Below are 16,948 nucleotides of genomic sequence, written 5' to 3' on the forward strand. Positions count from 1 at the left end.
AGGGAAAAACCTGAAATGTTTTAAGATTTAAAACTGAGAAGCCAAACCCATGGAAAACAGTGGCAGCAGAAAAAAAGACTGTTATTAAAAAAAACTTTACTGAACAAGCAAGCGACACTTTTTTAAAGCAAGCCGAATAAGCTTACCACACATCATCTGTGGAATAAAAGAAATATGTTTGTAATAAATTCTTGTCAATCAGTTGTCATTTGTTGACACAAGCAGCAGCTGTTTTATGTATATATGACGAGAGAGAGAGAGAGAGGGAAGAGGCTATGTTTAAGAATTATGATATAAAAATAAATAAATAAAAATAAAAATCCTATCTATTCTCTCCACATCACCGTAGCGCCATTTTAGAGAATATCAATTGAACGTAAGCAGCTTGTACGTCTTCTATGTCAACCGCAACACAAGGATACATTTTCTATGTTTATTTATGCTTTGATTTGAAGGAAAACAGCGCAGCGGATATTCTCCAAAATGTCGCTCTACGGTGATGCGGAGAGACACAGCGGAGACGAATTGTGAATAACGACCGTATTTTTATTTTCTTTGCATACAAAAAGTATTCTCTCAGTTCATAAAATTCAGATTTGAACCACTGATGGCAGATGCACTACTCTGAAGATGTCTTTCATACTTTTCTGGACCTTGACAGTGTAATTTACTCATCATAATTTTCAGTCTATGGGACAGTCACACAAGCCTCCCGGTTTTCATCCAAAATATCTTAAATTTATGTTCCAAAGACGAACAAAGCTTTCACGGGTTTGCAGTGCCATGGGGGGTAAGTGGTGTAGTGGACTTGATTAGATCTGACTAAATTTTCATTTTGGGGTGGAGTATCCCTTTAATCTGGTTTAGAGGGCCATTTGAGTAGGCTTAATTTCTGTCTGGGAAACTGCCCCTGTGTCACCAAATTCTGTTAATTGTGGTTCACTTGTGTTGAATCTATAATATTCCTACAGTATAAGAATAGAAGAGATGAGAGCGACACCACCTACAGCTCCTCTCAAGCCATCCTTAAAGGAACACTCCACCGTTTTTTGAAAATAGGGCTTATTCACATTATTTCCTACATTTAGATAGGTTGGCAAATGCATTTTTGTGTCAGTGCATGCATTGTTTTAGTTTGACTGGGTCGGCGTTAGCTTAGCTTAGCACAATGAATGGAAATCCTTTGTTGCCAGCTAGCATGGCCTGAGTAAAAGTGATCAAAAAATTTAAAAAAAAACCCACCTAATTACTTCTTGTGGCCTGCGTATTCACAACGAGTACAAATAGCGATCCAGATTAACACTAGGCGATTTCCTAGGCAGATATTGACTTGGGACTATATTATGGGGGAAGCACAGGCGAAGCACTGCTTGCTTAGGCCAAAGCACTGCTACTTCGGCGCAGAGATATCACGCAACACATGAAATCCCATGACTTCCGTCAACATACCGGCGTGCAACGCGTCAAAAAAACAGAAGAAGAAGAACATACCGGCGTGACCTGCACCGAGTGTCTTCGCTTTTGGGATGATTTATTTTGAGAAGTTACAGCAAACATGGTTATTACCTGCATAGCAAAAGGTTGTGAAAACAAGCAAAGGACATACATGAATGTAATGTTTCACAGAATTCCATCTAATGTGGAACTGAGAAATAAATGGCTAGCAGCTCTGGAGATCTGTAGTTCAACGCCTCTCAACAAAATAAAGCAGTATCGTGTTTTGCGAAGAACATTTTGCACCAGAGGACTACTTTGAAAAAATGGAATATGGGTCCAGAAAGACGGTACTACGTCTGAAAGATACGGCAGTCCCATCTATTTTCAAAGCACAGGAATAACAAAGTGCAACATGTAAGTTGTCTTTTATTTCTCTTCCTTATGTTAATCTGTGTTTTTTATTCGGATGTAAAATAGATGCTGCACTAGACTACGGATAGACTAGACTACTATCTAGACTACGAACCTGTAAAATGAAATGACTGAGGGGTAGAGTTAGCTAGACTATATTTCTCTCACCGAGTTAGACTCGGGAGTTTTAGTATAATAGTACTAGAGAGGAGAAAGCTACTAGCATTTGACTGTCTGAGAAGTCACCCTCTTCGTCTATCTCAAAATCAGCCATGTTCATCGCCATTCGTGTACTGTAAGGAAAATAGCCAGGCAGCGGTACTATTCACGCGCCGGTATGTGACGGAAGTCGTGGGATTTCATGTGTTGCGTGATATCTCTGCGCCGAAGTAGCAGCGCTTCGCCTAAGCAGCAGTGCTTCGCCTGTGCTTCCCCATAATATAGTCACAAGTCAATATCTGCCTAGGAAATCGCCTAGTGTTAATCTGGATCGCTATTTGTACTCGCTGTGAATACGCAGGCCACAAGAAGTAATTAGGTGGGTTTTTTTTTTAATTTTTTTGATCACTTTTACTCAGGCCATGCTAGCTGGCAACAAAGGATTCCATTCATTGTGCTAAGCTAAGCTAACGCCGACCCCAGTCAAACTAAAACAATGCATGCACTGACACAAAAAATGCATTTGCCCACCTATCTAAATGTAGGAAATAATGTGAATAAGCCCTATTTCAAAAAACGGTGGAGTGTTCCTTTAACACATACACACGCTCATACTGTACATTTCGTCTTCTGTCAGGCTGGAGAGGGCGCCCGGGGCCCGCAGTGCAGAGCCCATCCCATCAGGATCTCGTAGCGGACATTGACAGCTCCCTGCATGCATTACGCATTAATACATCCAGCACTAACACATTATCACAGCACTGTCGGAGAGGTAGATCAGTGGAAGCTTCTCTAGCTGTCTCTACTTCCTCTCACTCTGTTTATGCCTTTTTGCCGGCTTATTAGTTAGTTGTATAGTTCCTATTATTCCTACTTTCTTCCTGTCCTAACCTGTTCAGAGCTGGAGGAAAGCAGTTAATTGGCTGCAAGAGACATTTCCAGTTCATCAATAGACTATAAACTCCCACTCTTTCCTCTGGATACTGTGTTTCTGTCCTTGAAAATATGCACTAGAGCATAGGAGGAGGAAACGGCTCATCTTCCTGGTGACCCAGCAGTCCGTAGCCTCTCGGCTTGCGACACCGGTCACATTCTAACATGCAATTTGCCTGCTTGTCTCAGCCTGAGAGGGCAGCTTATCTGTGCTAACACAGCAGAGTCACGTACACACCTTATTCCTTTTGCATTTTAATCAGCTCATTCTTTTCCTCAACACTCATCAACTCTCGGTGACAATAGGTGGAAAAGCACAGACTGTTATTTAATGGGTTTGCAGAGGCAATTCTGCGTACTGTCACAAAACAAACAGAGCGCCACTGAGAAGGAAGCTGTTTATGTGAAATCATCATCGGACTCTTCTCAATGTGTACTTCCCTGACAGACACATCAGAAACTGATTTAAAGAAGCGCTTTACATCAGACTGATGAAATCAGTTGTCTTAGAGGCAGGCTTTTGGGGTTTGAGGCTAATCTGTCGAAGCAGAAATAATGAGTCAGAGCTCAGCTGCCATAGTTATGACTGTGAGGATGAGGAAAGTGCCGGAATGCGTCAGTCCATCTCAAAGGCCATCATAGACTAAAACAGACTTGTTTATCATTTAAGGGAAAAAAATACACTGCATAGGCGAGGGAGGGGTCGCAATTTGCAACATGTTAGGGATGAATCATATGGCAATAAATAAAAAATATTTAAAATAAACTAAAACAATAAAATATTATTATATTATTAAATCATTATACATTATTTTTTTAAATTTATATTTATAATATAATTTTTTTTGCATTAAAATGCATGGTTACATTTTTTCATGTGCATCTCTCAGTTGCTGTCAGCTGTATTTGACTGCTTTTTCTATACATATTGTCACATGACAAAAGTTGTGCACAGTTTTTTTTTTTTTTTTAAGGGGGTGTCTCTTCTTACCCACTGACCCATTTAACCCATTAGTCAAGAGGTTCTCAACAGGGCTGTAGCTAGGAAATTCTGGTGCCATGTTTTTTGTTTGGTTTTGTTTTCACAAAATAACAAATAGAAAATACACACATACACACTTACATACATACAATGGATCCCTGATAGCACACATACATCACAGAGACATCAATTTGATGTCTCGGCAGCAAATAACCATCAGACTAAACCATTTTTATGGAGGGGAGAGAGGAGATATTTGAGAGTCTTGTGTGTGTATTAGCACTTCCTCCACACAAACATTTACAATGAGTTTTTTGGAAGTGCGAGTGGTTGGTTAGGTAGCGAGCCCAGGCCGATGAAGTGCGAGGTTCAGACGTGCAAAGACGAGGGAGGCACAGTCATCTTTTTTTAGAGAGAGAGAGGGAGGAAAAAGAGAATGAACACTTTGATCACACAACACATAAAGTGCCACTGATCTATCCTTACGATGCCGCTTGCCAGGTTTATCACATGTGTGTGAGTGGGTTTGTGGAGCGTGGTCCTTAGAGACAGGCACAAAACTTTAATTAAACAAGGGGGTTCTCTTAACAGATTTACACAAAGTAAAACCCACAAAAGACTGTAGGCTGATATATGACGCACAGAAGAGGTGATGGAACAGGATGGAGATAGTGAGAATGAATTAGAGCCGATGGCGGTGTCTAAGGACAGTAGGAAATGAAAAAACTAGCCCTCTCTGAAGTGACACGGTCCGTTACTTTTTCAGCATCTCTGTGGGTTGTCAATGGCTCATGAATATGTATCATCTAAATAATAAGGATAATAATCAGATGGTTCCTCTGAGTATCAAAAAGAGATATGTATTCATTTCAGTTAAAAAAACTGAAATAAAGAGACATGCGAGGAGTATACTGGTCATGGTTTTATATAAAATTTACAATTAGTGGTAACTGTAAGCTTTAAAGCTTTAAAGCAAAAAGGATACAAATGGTAAAAATGGTCCATGAAACCCAATAAGTAAAAATAAAATAAGTTCAAGTAGAAGTTAAAATGACTAAATCAAAAATTAATAAAGATGACAAGCACATGAGATTACTAAAATTTAACATGACAAATAAAAAATATTAAAATAAAAGATCATTTAAAAATATCATTAATTCAAATATATAAGTATATAAAAGTATGCAAATATATACTAAAAGAACCACTGATTCACTGGCCAAACTGGCAACTTGATTCACGTGTGATTTGTTTACATTTTTCTTAAGAAGAAATTGCAGTCTATTCATCACACACATGCTTATCATATGGCTTCAATAGACTTATATAATGCATTAGTGGCCAGGGTTTTAAGATCTGTTTGGAACAACATAAGTAAATGATGAAAGAAATTTCATTTTGTGTAAAATCATTTCTTCAACTTCATTCCTGAGTGGTGGATTGTTTAATAAGAAATAGACTTTTTTAAAAAAAAGTATTTTGCAGAAAAAAAAATGGTGCTTTCTTATTTTCAGAGTGAAGAAAGCTGATTAGGTCCCTCCAGCATTAGGACGGGTAGCTGAAGCATAGCAATTGAGAATGTTTTGTGAATGCAAAGCTTGCTTGAAATGGTCCGTGGTGAATTAGAGTGACTTGTTTGTACACCCACCCAGCTGTGACCGAATATTCAAGTCTGGGGCACTGAGCTGTTCGTCAGCCCGGGTTTAAGCCACTTCATTCTGCCATCTGTATCGACACGGGGCACGTCTGAGCCGTGTGGAGGTGCTGGGAGACCATGCCTCATTTTTAACCCAATCTTATCTCAGTAGTAGTGTTCGTGTTTGGAGTTCACCCCATGAACTCCCACCTTTAAAAATCACTTTATAGTGTGAACATGACAAGCAGCCAGCCCATTATCCGAACACGACCAAGAGTACATTCATGTAATTAGTGATAACATTAATATTCATAAAATGTATTTATATTAATAAAAACTTTGGCACGTAACTCATCTTGCACCATGTGTGCTAGATGCATGAATAAGTACACAAGAATAGTGTTTAAAACTTAAAAACCAAGTCCAGCGAGCAACTACATAGCAACACTCTAAGAGCCACTAACATCTCAGATGGTGTCAAATGTTATTCAGGCATTTTCTAAAACTCACTTTCTCCTTTCCTTGTTTTTCAGCACTGAAGGACCCATGCAGCGACGTGACCTGTAGCTTTGGCAGCACCTGCATCCGTCATCACGACGGTCTGTCCGCCAAGTGCATGGGTCCTCTGAGTTGTGAGAACGTCCCCAAGAACGTGGTGTGCGGCAGCGACGGCCTGGACTACCAAAGTGAATGTGAGCTCAACATGAAAGCCTGTGACGCTCAGAAGAACATCCGTGTGCATCACCAAGGCCGCTGCGGTGAGTCTGTTGAGCCTTTATTTATCATTAGCATTCCATTTACTGTGATTATCACATGTAGTTCTGTTTACCATCTTGCCATTCTTGCATTGTAGCTTCCTTCAAAGTGATCGCAGGTCGTTTTGACTGCTTTTAGAATGCAGTTGTGGTCAGTGTTGGGAAGTGTTACTTTTTAAAGTACAAGGGGGCCCCTTCTTAAAACATATAGGCAAGCTCTAGTATATAGCTAAACATACCAATTGTGCAGTGAGAAAATAAACTTGTTACAAAAGAAAAGCATGTTGAATTCAGTTAATATGTATTTATTTGTTTGTTTTGTATGATGAACATAATGATTGCATTATTACTATGAAATATTGTGTATGAATTATTATTATGTATTATTTAAAAAATAATGATAATAATAACAATATAATAAAATTATTTTACATTGCAGAAAAGTAACATAAGTTGATGTTATGTATTTGTAAAAAGTATTAAATAAAATTAAATGAATATGCAAGTAACGCAGTTCAACAAGAACATTATAAAAAATAAAAAAAATAAATAATAATAATAATAATAATAATAATAATAATTACAATTTAATAAAATGTAACACATCAATTTTATTGTGTTATCCCCTATGTGATTTTGGATTCTGAATGTTTGTAGAAGAGTATTGTGGCTTAATTTTGAGTAAAAAAAATTCAACAGATCAGTTATTCTGCTGAAAGCTCCTGTCACATAACACTTGGCCATGCTAACTGTCTGGGTTTTTGAGCTCTTCTTCTTTGATTAAATCCTGGCTGTTTTCATGTTAGTGGGGAGTTTGAGTCATGAGGACAGAGTGTCGTTCATGAAAAGCCCCCTTCCCACCCTGCACTGCCTAATGACATTTCCCTTCCACGCTGCCGACGAGCTGTCAGCTTCTTTTTTCAGCTTATTCCGCCCCTCTCTGACATTTCAGATTTTTATTTTGATCTCTTTTATTCATCTGTACTCCGTGATGAGGTCTGGACACGTTCACATTTTTAAGAGAAAACTGGCATGTTAGGAAAGTTTCCCGTATATTCGCTCTAGCATACCCCTGCACTCTCAGAGGCTGATCATTATATCATTTTCAGTTGCTTCCTTATTCCTTATTGGTTAACGAAGATCAAACTCTCCTTCTTATTTAACCTTGCCGTTTTTTGACTGAACATTATTGGACTCTTGTTAAAAATGTAGGATGGTTAGATGAATCACAGCCAAGTCTGCAGTGCCAAAAAATCATTTTCTTAATCTGCATTTTTGTCTTGTTTTTCAGTTAAAAAAAGATCAATTTAGATATTGAAGATAGTGAAACTTGTTTTTAAGAGAGTTTTTCTTTAAAGTAAGTATATTTTTCTTACTTCACTGGCATTGGAATTGTTCCAGTGCACAAATCTAACAGGAGTTTGAGAGCTTTCTGCCCATGGGGCTAGAAACATAAACGTTATTGAAAATATATTTTGTGTTTTATGAGTGTTTTATGCTGAGATATTTAAAAGAAAAACAACAACTAAGAAACAAGATAAAAGTACCAGTTCAGAAGATGATTTTTGCTGTATTTTTTATAAACTTTCTGAAAGCAAGTCTTGTGTCTTGTATGGGGAGTGTGACATTGTGGTGTTTCCTGCGGCAGAGCGAGGCAGACAGACTCGGAGGGAAGTCACCTCTTGTAAATGATGGCTCTCTGGGTGGCAGGGCTAGATGAATGCCTCGGGTCCCAGAGGACGTGTGGAGTATGTTTCTCTGCGGCTCTTGGGAGAGTGTCTTTTTTTTTTAACCCCCTCGAGAGTACAAAGCACCAAGGAGGACAGACATCAACAACTCTAGATCTAACTTAGAGACACCATCCTTGCGGTTACTGACTCAGTCAACACTTACAAATGGTATTTTTATCACTGAAGGACACTACATTTACTTGTATTGTTTGAAAATAAGAATGATATTAAATAAGACTGAATAAGAAAAATGACATCACAAAAAAAGTCAAGTCATGTTTTATTACTGTCTTTCACTGCATATAATCATATGCTTTGTTTTCAAGGAAAAATATTTAAACATCCTTAACATAAGAAAATGTTTTGAAACAGAAGTATTCATTACCTTTGTTTTGTTTTGCAAGAAAAACATCCTTAAAAGAGGATAAATTTACTTGTGAAGCAAAAGCAGTAATTATTATTTAAATAAATTATTATTTTGTCTTGTTTTCAGGAAAACATATCTAAACATCTTTTAAAAAAAAAGTTTACTTGAGTAACAAAAATAATAAATGTTAAAACGTTTATAAGAAGAAAATATTATAAAAATTATCGCATCTTTTTAGATCGCATCTTTTTTCAGGAAAACATATGTAAACATGCCTAATACTATATATATATATATATATATATATATATATATATATATATATATATATATATATATATATATATATATATATATATATATATAAATTCATAAAGATAAATTTAACTTGAGAAAGAAAGAAAACATCTCAACCTTAAATGACAATACATTTGCTAGAAAAGCAAAAATAATGGTTTTTTTTTTGTCTTGTATTGACTTGTATTTCAGGAAAGCACATCTAAACATTTTAACAACTACTTTAGTTAGGCTTCTCAAGTAAATGTATCTTGTTTTAAGGATGTGTACATGTTTTTTCTATAAAAAAAAACAATGAATTGAGGAACAAAACAAACAAACCCACAACCAACCCTACAGAAAAACACTGTTGTTCTACACAGAGAATTGAGGAACAAAACAAACAAACCCACAATCAATCGTACAGCAGGACATGGGCCACTGTTCTTTCAAAGCACACTTAGACACATTTTTTGGCCAGCTCTGTATACACATTCATTCCCGTAAATAGCGGCTACAGCTACTGTTCCTCCAAAACATGCATTAAGGTCTTGGCCAGCAACTGTCAGGCGCACAGATACAGGGTGTGGACTAATGGAGCGGCCTCATACACACTCCCTGCTGGAGCGGGGCTCAGTGTGTCGGGCTAATTACAGCCAACCCTGCATGGTACTGTTAGGCAGCGATACACTGAATGCTGGCTCCAGCCGGCCTCTCTTAATGGGAGCTAATGGTTTCTCCAGTGGTAATGGCTGGCTTGCATGGCGAGATGTTGTTGGAGGCACTGCCCGCATTGTGCTGGACCGTTTTGGTCGAGCTCCATACTCCCCTCCTTTGAGAGCCGTCATATTATTGTGTTAGTATACACCAGTCTCTGACCTGGCAGCCAACACTTTGTCAGCCTGCTTCTCTACTTGGGCTTTTATGCTTAATGCTTTTTGTTTTTTACCAAGAAACTGGAAAAACTAAAAACAATAAAACCAATATCAAAATTTTAAAAATAAAAATTTTTACCAAGAAACTGGCAAGATGAAAACCAATATTTTCTATTTCAAACTTTCACAAAGCATCTTTAGGTTATAATAACATTAAAAATTTAAATCCAGATTTTGATTTTCAAAGATTTATTATAAAACAATATTTTTCCCCCAAAATGCAATAAATCCATTGAATCAATATAAAAGTTATTTTTCTTATTAAAAGTGTTGAAAATACATAACAAAGTAATAAGCTGATCCACATTACAGCATCAGAATTTGGTCAATACTAATCTTATTAATAGCTTACGTTTCTTTCCCCACCGCAGAAACCACCACAGGTTCATCATTGGCTTCAAAAATTATTCATTTTTCAGGGCTGCACGATAAATCACTTGCGATTGTCATGCGCATCTCGTCAGTAAAGCCGGTTCTGTGATTAATAGTAAATTTCCATCACGTGCTTTCAGATGGAGCAGCATTTAATACACAGAGCCATAGATTACTGACAAGCTATGCAATATTGCGTTCATAATCGAAATCGACTCATCTGCGATTATGAATGCGATATTACTTGACAGTTACTGTTTACAATGCGTGGAATGGTGCGCTGCGATTGGTTAAGTGGATGTATCGCATTCTGCAGAGAAGGGAGACTGGTGTTTGTCACAGTTTGGAAAGATAGGGCGAAAACATGACAAAGTAACACGGCGGATATCGCATTTTGCGTAAAATTACAAATTGACTTTCAATACCGACCAGATACAATACTGATTTTGGTGGGAACTCAATTTAAAAAAAAAAAGGTGTTTATTGCGTTTTGAAACCAAACTCTTTATTTGTTTTTAATTCAGAGCTTTAGATCTATTGAGCTTGATATGCGTGCATTTAGGGTGCAAACTTTGGCATATTTACATTTGAAATAAGACAATAAGAAATGTGACCTCCAAAATGTCTATAGGTCATGTTGTTTTACAGTGCAAATATATATTATATATTATATTAATTATATATTAAATATATTATTATTATTAAGACTTTCTGGTTTTCCAGGAAGACATCTCAGCAGCCTTAAAACAATAAAAAATTAATCTGAGAAACAAAAATATTCAGAAAAAAACAAACATCAAAGAGGATAAATTTACTTGAGAAACAAAAATAATCTAATTTTGTTTTGTCTTGATTTAAAAGAAAACATCTATACAACATTATTCATTAATTCATGTATTTATTTAGTTATTTATTCTTTTGTGCTAGGAAGTACTGGGTTTGATTTGTGTGCATTTAGAATGGGTTGACTTAACTGACTGTAACCTTAAATTATATATAAAAAAAACATAACTAAACATCCTTAAAAGTAAGGATGTAGGGAAGCTTAGATATTTTTCTTCTTGTAAAACATGACAAAAATACTGATTAAGAATGAATGAATGAATTTATTTATGTATGTATGTATTGATTGATTGACTGAAATATTGAATTTGATTTGTGTGCATTTAGGGTGGGTTAGTAGCTTACTAGTCAGTTTCTAGCCTAATTAGTCGACTAGTCATTCAGGAAAGAGCCACTGGCTAGTTGATTCTGAAAATATGTTGTTTTATACATCCCTAGTGTGCATGTGTCCATCTGTGTGTTATTTGCTTTCATGATGTCTCTCTATCTCTGTGGCTTTGTCTCCATTTCCCGCTTATTTTGTTCCCACTTTCTTGTTCTCTTTTTTTGCCTGTGTTCTTCCTCTCCTCTCATTCTTTGTTTTGTTTACGTGTTTTGTCTTCCTTGTCTAATTTCCTCTGTCCTTTCTTCTCTGTCTCTCTTGTCTTTTTTTCTCTCTGTCTTCATGCTTCTTTCTCTCCTGTGATTGTGCGACTCACTCGCAGCTCAGCATTGTCTTAGCACGACACCGGCTGATAAGTCCTTTGTGTCGTCTTATTTCTGAAAAGTGTGGAGGCTGGCGAAACTGTCACACTTATTTCAATAATCATCATGGCATTTCTATTACAATTATGATCTTGCCATACAGGGCCGGGGCCCGGAGCCCCCTGCAGCCACAAAGACCCATCAGCTCCCACATACTCATCACTCCCATCCCTTCAGCTGTCACCCTTATCTTTTCACATTTTAGTATTTCTTCTCAGTAAATGACACACCATTGACAACAGCTCCATCAATAGTGCCTAGAAGATGCTTTGAAAAAGCAGAACATTCTAGTCAAAAAATGGCATTGTTGCTGTAGAGAAGTGGTTAGGGCATGTGCTCAGATACCAAAAACTCTGGTCCTGGAGGTGCGCTGTTCTAAAGAGTTTAAATTAGTGCTGTCAAAATTAGTTCTGCATTAATTTAATGCAATTAACTTAGCAGCTAAAATAACCTAATAACCCAGCTGCTGTGGTGTCTGTTAATCAGAGAACAAAAGAAAAAAAGATTAAATCAATAACTTCTGTAGCTTAAAGGATTAATCTATATTTAATTTTATAATTTAGTGTTTGATAATTGTATTCAATTTCTGTATATTACTGACTTACTGAAGGGTACAGGTAGTTAAATATAACCTTTATTGTAGAGTTTGTATAAAGATTGTTTTAAGTTCATTTAAAGTAGAAGTTGTTATTGTTAAGATGTTGAAGTTAAGTCTTATAAATGTTAAAATTGATAGCTCTCAATTATACTGTAATGTTGAAGGGCCATAGTCAATGGTTAAATATTAGGAAAAAGAAAACAATTACAGAGACATCAGTAGTATTGGTATCAGTGATACTCACCTTCAGTCATAAACAGATGCTATTAAACAAATATATACTTTCTTTATGTTTTTCTACATTCATTTAAAGATTGAAAGTGAAATTTAAAAACTTTAATGATAAGTGGGATTATTCATGAATAAATTTCAGAAAAAAAATGTGAAAATAATTAGTTAACATTTTAATCGACTGACAGCACTAGTTTAAATCTAACCTTTATCAAAAAAAAATCTAATCAAGATCTTCAGGAAAAATATATGTATACTGCTGTTTAAAAGTTTGGGGTCGGTAAGATTTATGTATTTAATGTTTTTGAAAGAAGGTTGCATTTATTTGATTAAAAATACAGTAGAACAGTGAAATATTATTACAGTTTGAAATAACTTTTCTGTTTTTAAATATATTTTAATATGTCATTTAAAAAAAAAAAAACACACTTTTGCAGAATAGTTTAAATGTGATTGATTCATGTTGAAACTAAACTCGATATTATGTTATTAAATAGCCAGATATGAAGCTAAGGTGCTCATGTGTGCGATACGTGTTTGAGTTTGGCTCTTGTTACACTTTTCTCCCTGTCATTACTGTTGTTTTTAGGGTTGGAAATGTGAATAAGAACATATTTCCTTATAAAAACTTCTAGACCCAAATTGTTTGTTTTGCAGTGGTTCAATAAAAAATATGACAAAAGTAATGTGTATGCTAGTTGTTAGTTTCTGAATTGAATGTGATGATTGAACTGAATAATAGAAAAAAAGAAAAGAGACAAAATTGCCATCTTTGTACTGTGTTGGCTTACATAAAGAATTTACTTTTTAATACTTAAGATGTTTGTCATCGGATGCAGTAAATACTCTCACAGTATGCAAATTTGGATGCAGTGAATAGAACACAAAGTCTAGTGTGATCTCACCTAAACTATTCTATTAGCTACTAAAAATAATAATGACAAAAGGCCTAAAAAATGTAATTGCGAGGCAACAGAATGGATGCCGTGTTGTGCAAGATTGAATCACCCTTCCCTAATACCGCAAAAACATAGCATGGTAATAAAAAAGAACATTGCAGTATTATAGTAATCAAAAGAACATTGCTACACTAATAGGCTTTCTGTTAGTATGCTAACTGATTCCTAAATGAAAACACAAAGAAAGCTTTGGTAGTATTTGGTAACATTTTGGCAATATTTGGCTAGCAAGCTAATAGATCAGATTATCAACATTATATCAACAGAAGACAATGACATCAAACAAGAGTCATGAACTGCCATCTCGGTCTGACACATTTTTTTCACTCTTGTCCTCAGATCCTTGCAGTGATACTCTGAACAGCTTGAGTATGGCCTGTCGGGTGAACCCAAAGACCTACAAGCAGTTTACCTTCGCCCCAGCCGATTCCTGCCCGCCCGACAGTACGCCCATCTGCGCCAGCGACGGCCACACTTACGATAGCGAGTGTCAGATGGAGCGGACGGCCCTGCAGAACAACCTGGAGCTCAAAAAGATTTCTTCAGGCAGCTGCAAGGAGAAAGGTGAGTTCCTCCTAGAGCCGAGTTGTCATAGACTCCCAGGAGCTCATGCGCGTGTCTGATAAAGGAGCCCTACGGCCGCATTTGATTTATTTAGTCATGGCTGCGGTGAGAAGGCTCTGGACAAATTAAGTCAGGTTAGCAGTACTGTCATGCCTACACGATACCAATCTCCACAAATCCAATTTGCCTGTCGGGCTCTGGCAGGTGTATTGTGGCAAGGCTGTATCTTCATGGATGATGAAAAGATCGTCCCTGCTTCGCTCTGAAGCCCTGTGGCAAAGCGCAGAGAAAGTGTGTGTTCAGCTGTGATAGTGCGCAGCTTAGTGTGTATGTGTTTGTGCCGTGAGCGATAGTGGTGTTATTTGTGGGCCACTGTTGTCCCAATACAGAGCAACTGTTTCTGTGCCAGTGTAACTTGAGAAACAATAGCATTTGTCTCAGATGTATTTCTTACTTTGTACATGTGTTTGGGATCTGCTCAGGCAATATGTGAATCAAAATGTATCACTCACATTATTAGTGTTAATACTTGTTATTTGCTATAATTGCCATAATTTTTATAAACAAAAAAAAAAAAACATTCACATTGAGCTACATTAAAGGGTTAGTTCACCCCAAATATCATTAATTACTCACCCTCATGTTGTTTCAAACCCGTAAGACCTTTGTCCATCTTCGTAACCATTTGAAGGGTTTCCATTCAGAAATATAGGCAACTTACATTTTTTAGCTTTGGTAATATTTGGTTAACTAGCTAACTTAGCCTACTAGCGTAACACAATGCTAGCTAGAAAAGTGAGCATTGGAAAAAAGTTTTTATTTTTTATTTTTTTTTTTTTATGGTTAGAACAAAATGTGATAACTTGCTACATTTTTGATCTGACATTGCTAAGTATCTGACAGAGGGATATGATTCTTTAGGGATATGTTTCACAACACCATATTCTCCTCCACACCCTTACGAAAATTTACCATGGTTTTATTATAACCATTGATTACCATTTTTATAACCACAGTTTTAATACAAATACCATTGGTAAACTAAGGTTAGTGTAGCAGAACCATGGTTAATTTGTGATTACCATGGTTTAACTATAGTAACAATGTTTTTTTGGTTTTATTTGTAGTAAAACCATGGTTAATTTTCATAAGGGCAATCTCTCATACTGTAGGTCTGTTCTTGTGTGGAACTCCCAGTTTTCACAATCCAGTCGATTCACAGTGGATGAAATCATGTCTTGTCCTAGTTTTTATCTTATTAAATATTCTTTTTTACTCACAAATTCGTCACACTGTGGAAGTAATAGGGTTGTGAAAGCCATTTTATGTGGAGTAAAACCAGAAGTTCATGAAATTCCACTTCCATTCCTATAGCTTCCTAGCTTCCTTTCATCAGCATCGTTAAAGATAGGTTGGATAATGGAATCAAACATAAATCAAACTCAGATTGTGCAGTAACATAATAGGTCTCTTAATTTTCTCAAACAGATGAGAAAATGGCTTTAATTACACACCACCTCGGCCCGTCTGTGACAGCTTAACACAACTGTATAAGTGGGGAAAAAAACACCCCAAATAAATCTGAATTGAATTAGATAATTGATTAAATAATCAGGCATGGTAATTAATTTAAAACCCCTGAGTGAGTCAATATCCGATGTCTGATTGAGCGAGAGAGAAAGAGAGATCCCTCCAGTCAGTGTTGATTAGCACCAGGACGCTTACTGCCATTCTCCACATTGTTGATGCATGTATACGTGTGTCTCTGGTCTCCAGGGGGCTGCCCGAATGGTTGTAAGTTCAACGCCATGTGTTTGCTGGAAAACGGAGAGTTTCGGTGTTCCTGCGACCCCATACAATGTGACGGCACACACAAGCCCCTGTGCGGAATGGACGGAAAGACATACCTCAACGACTGTGAGAGGAAACTCGAAGAGTGCTGGACTGAAACAGACATCCCTGTCAAGCAACAAGGGCCCTGTGGTGAGTGTGGGGAATTATTGGATAGTTCCGTACAGATGTTTTGCTGTGTGTTCTTGTAATTTTATGTTGCTGAAATAGATGTTGTTTAATTAGCATTATATGTCTGCTTGTGTTTGGTTGTGTCCTGTGGGAAACTCTTGTGGAAGGTGCTCATTTTCGTTCATTTCCATGCCGTTCTCATTTTACCGTCAGCTCTGATGACACATGAAACACTGACTTCATGTTTCATTCATGTCCTTACCCCTCTAGTGCCAGTCATCCACGCCAGTCCTTCCATGTTCAAATGTCTCGTCATTTCCCCCTTTGTCCTTTTGTGTCCTTTTTTGGCTGTCTTTAAACTGTTTTTTCTGTTCCAGTGTGTCTCTCTGTCTGTCTTTGTCCATGTGACGTCCGCTAAGGGTCGCCACCGGACACACCACTCGTTGCGAGCGGGGAAGAGTTCTACCTCTGACCTTTCTTATTGGAATTCTGACCTGTGGGTCTACTTCAGGGGGCCCTCAAAGGGCTGGTTTGATGTCTTTTTTTCTTCTACCTGCACCTCTTTGTCTCTGTCTCTTGTGTTTGTTTGCGTGATGGAGGATGGTTGGAGTGGCCCTCCCTGCAGCTCCAATCTTCATGGCACTATTTAAAGGGGAAGTGAGGTCATAGAGCTCTTCTTTTTTTTTGAGTGCTGTTTGTCTTGATTAATCATTTCCCAATCGTTCTGACCCTGTTGTTCCCCGCCACCTATTTGCATGGATGCATGCATATAGCCCCCTTGATAGGAGCTATGTTAGTTCCTCTGTTACGCTTAAGGACAGAAACAGAATCTATGCAAGTACGCAGATGTATAAACTCAAAATGTGGAAGTGAGCATTCCTATATTTAAAGTGTTCTGGCATTACTTTGGCAGTAGAAAACCATTAATAGGGTGCAGTAGTGTTACTGTCAAATGTCTGCAATTAAACCATATGTTGCCTTTCAAAAATGAAAAGTAGTAAATATGTTGGTAAGATCTAAGTTGCTCAGTAAAGATTATCTTCAGATTGTTGCT

At 37.1% G+C, this 16,948-nt stretch overlaps 2 protein-coding genes across 2 annotated transcripts in view; both read left to right on the forward strand.

Annotated features, from left to right (window-relative positions):
- Positions 1 to 16,948, forward strand: part of LOC109045062 (agrin) — a 267,061-nt gene that overhangs the window by 172,747 nt on the left and 77,366 nt on the right. The window lies entirely within an intron of this gene.
- The window catches only part of LOC122135087 (agrin-like), a 32,326-nt gene continuing 21,536 nt past the window's right edge, over positions 6,159 to 16,948 (forward strand). Inside the window, exons 1-3 of the mRNA XM_042713166.1 lie at positions 6,159 to 6,316; positions 13,708 to 13,932; positions 15,709 to 15,915. Coding sequence (XP_042569100.1) covers positions 6,175 to 6,316; positions 13,708 to 13,932; positions 15,709 to 15,915 — 574 coding nt within the window. The 5' untranslated portion in view covers positions 6,159 to 6,174. The remainder of the gene's footprint in view (positions 6,317 to 13,707; positions 13,933 to 15,708; positions 15,916 to 16,948) is intronic.

The sequence above is a fragment of the Cyprinus carpio genome, chromosome A23 (genome assembly GCF_018340385.1).
Source record: "Cyprinus carpio isolate SPL01 chromosome A23, ASM1834038v1, whole genome shotgun sequence".
Classification (NCBI taxonomy): Eukaryota; Metazoa; Chordata; class Actinopteri; order Cypriniformes; family Cyprinidae; genus Cyprinus; species Cyprinus carpio.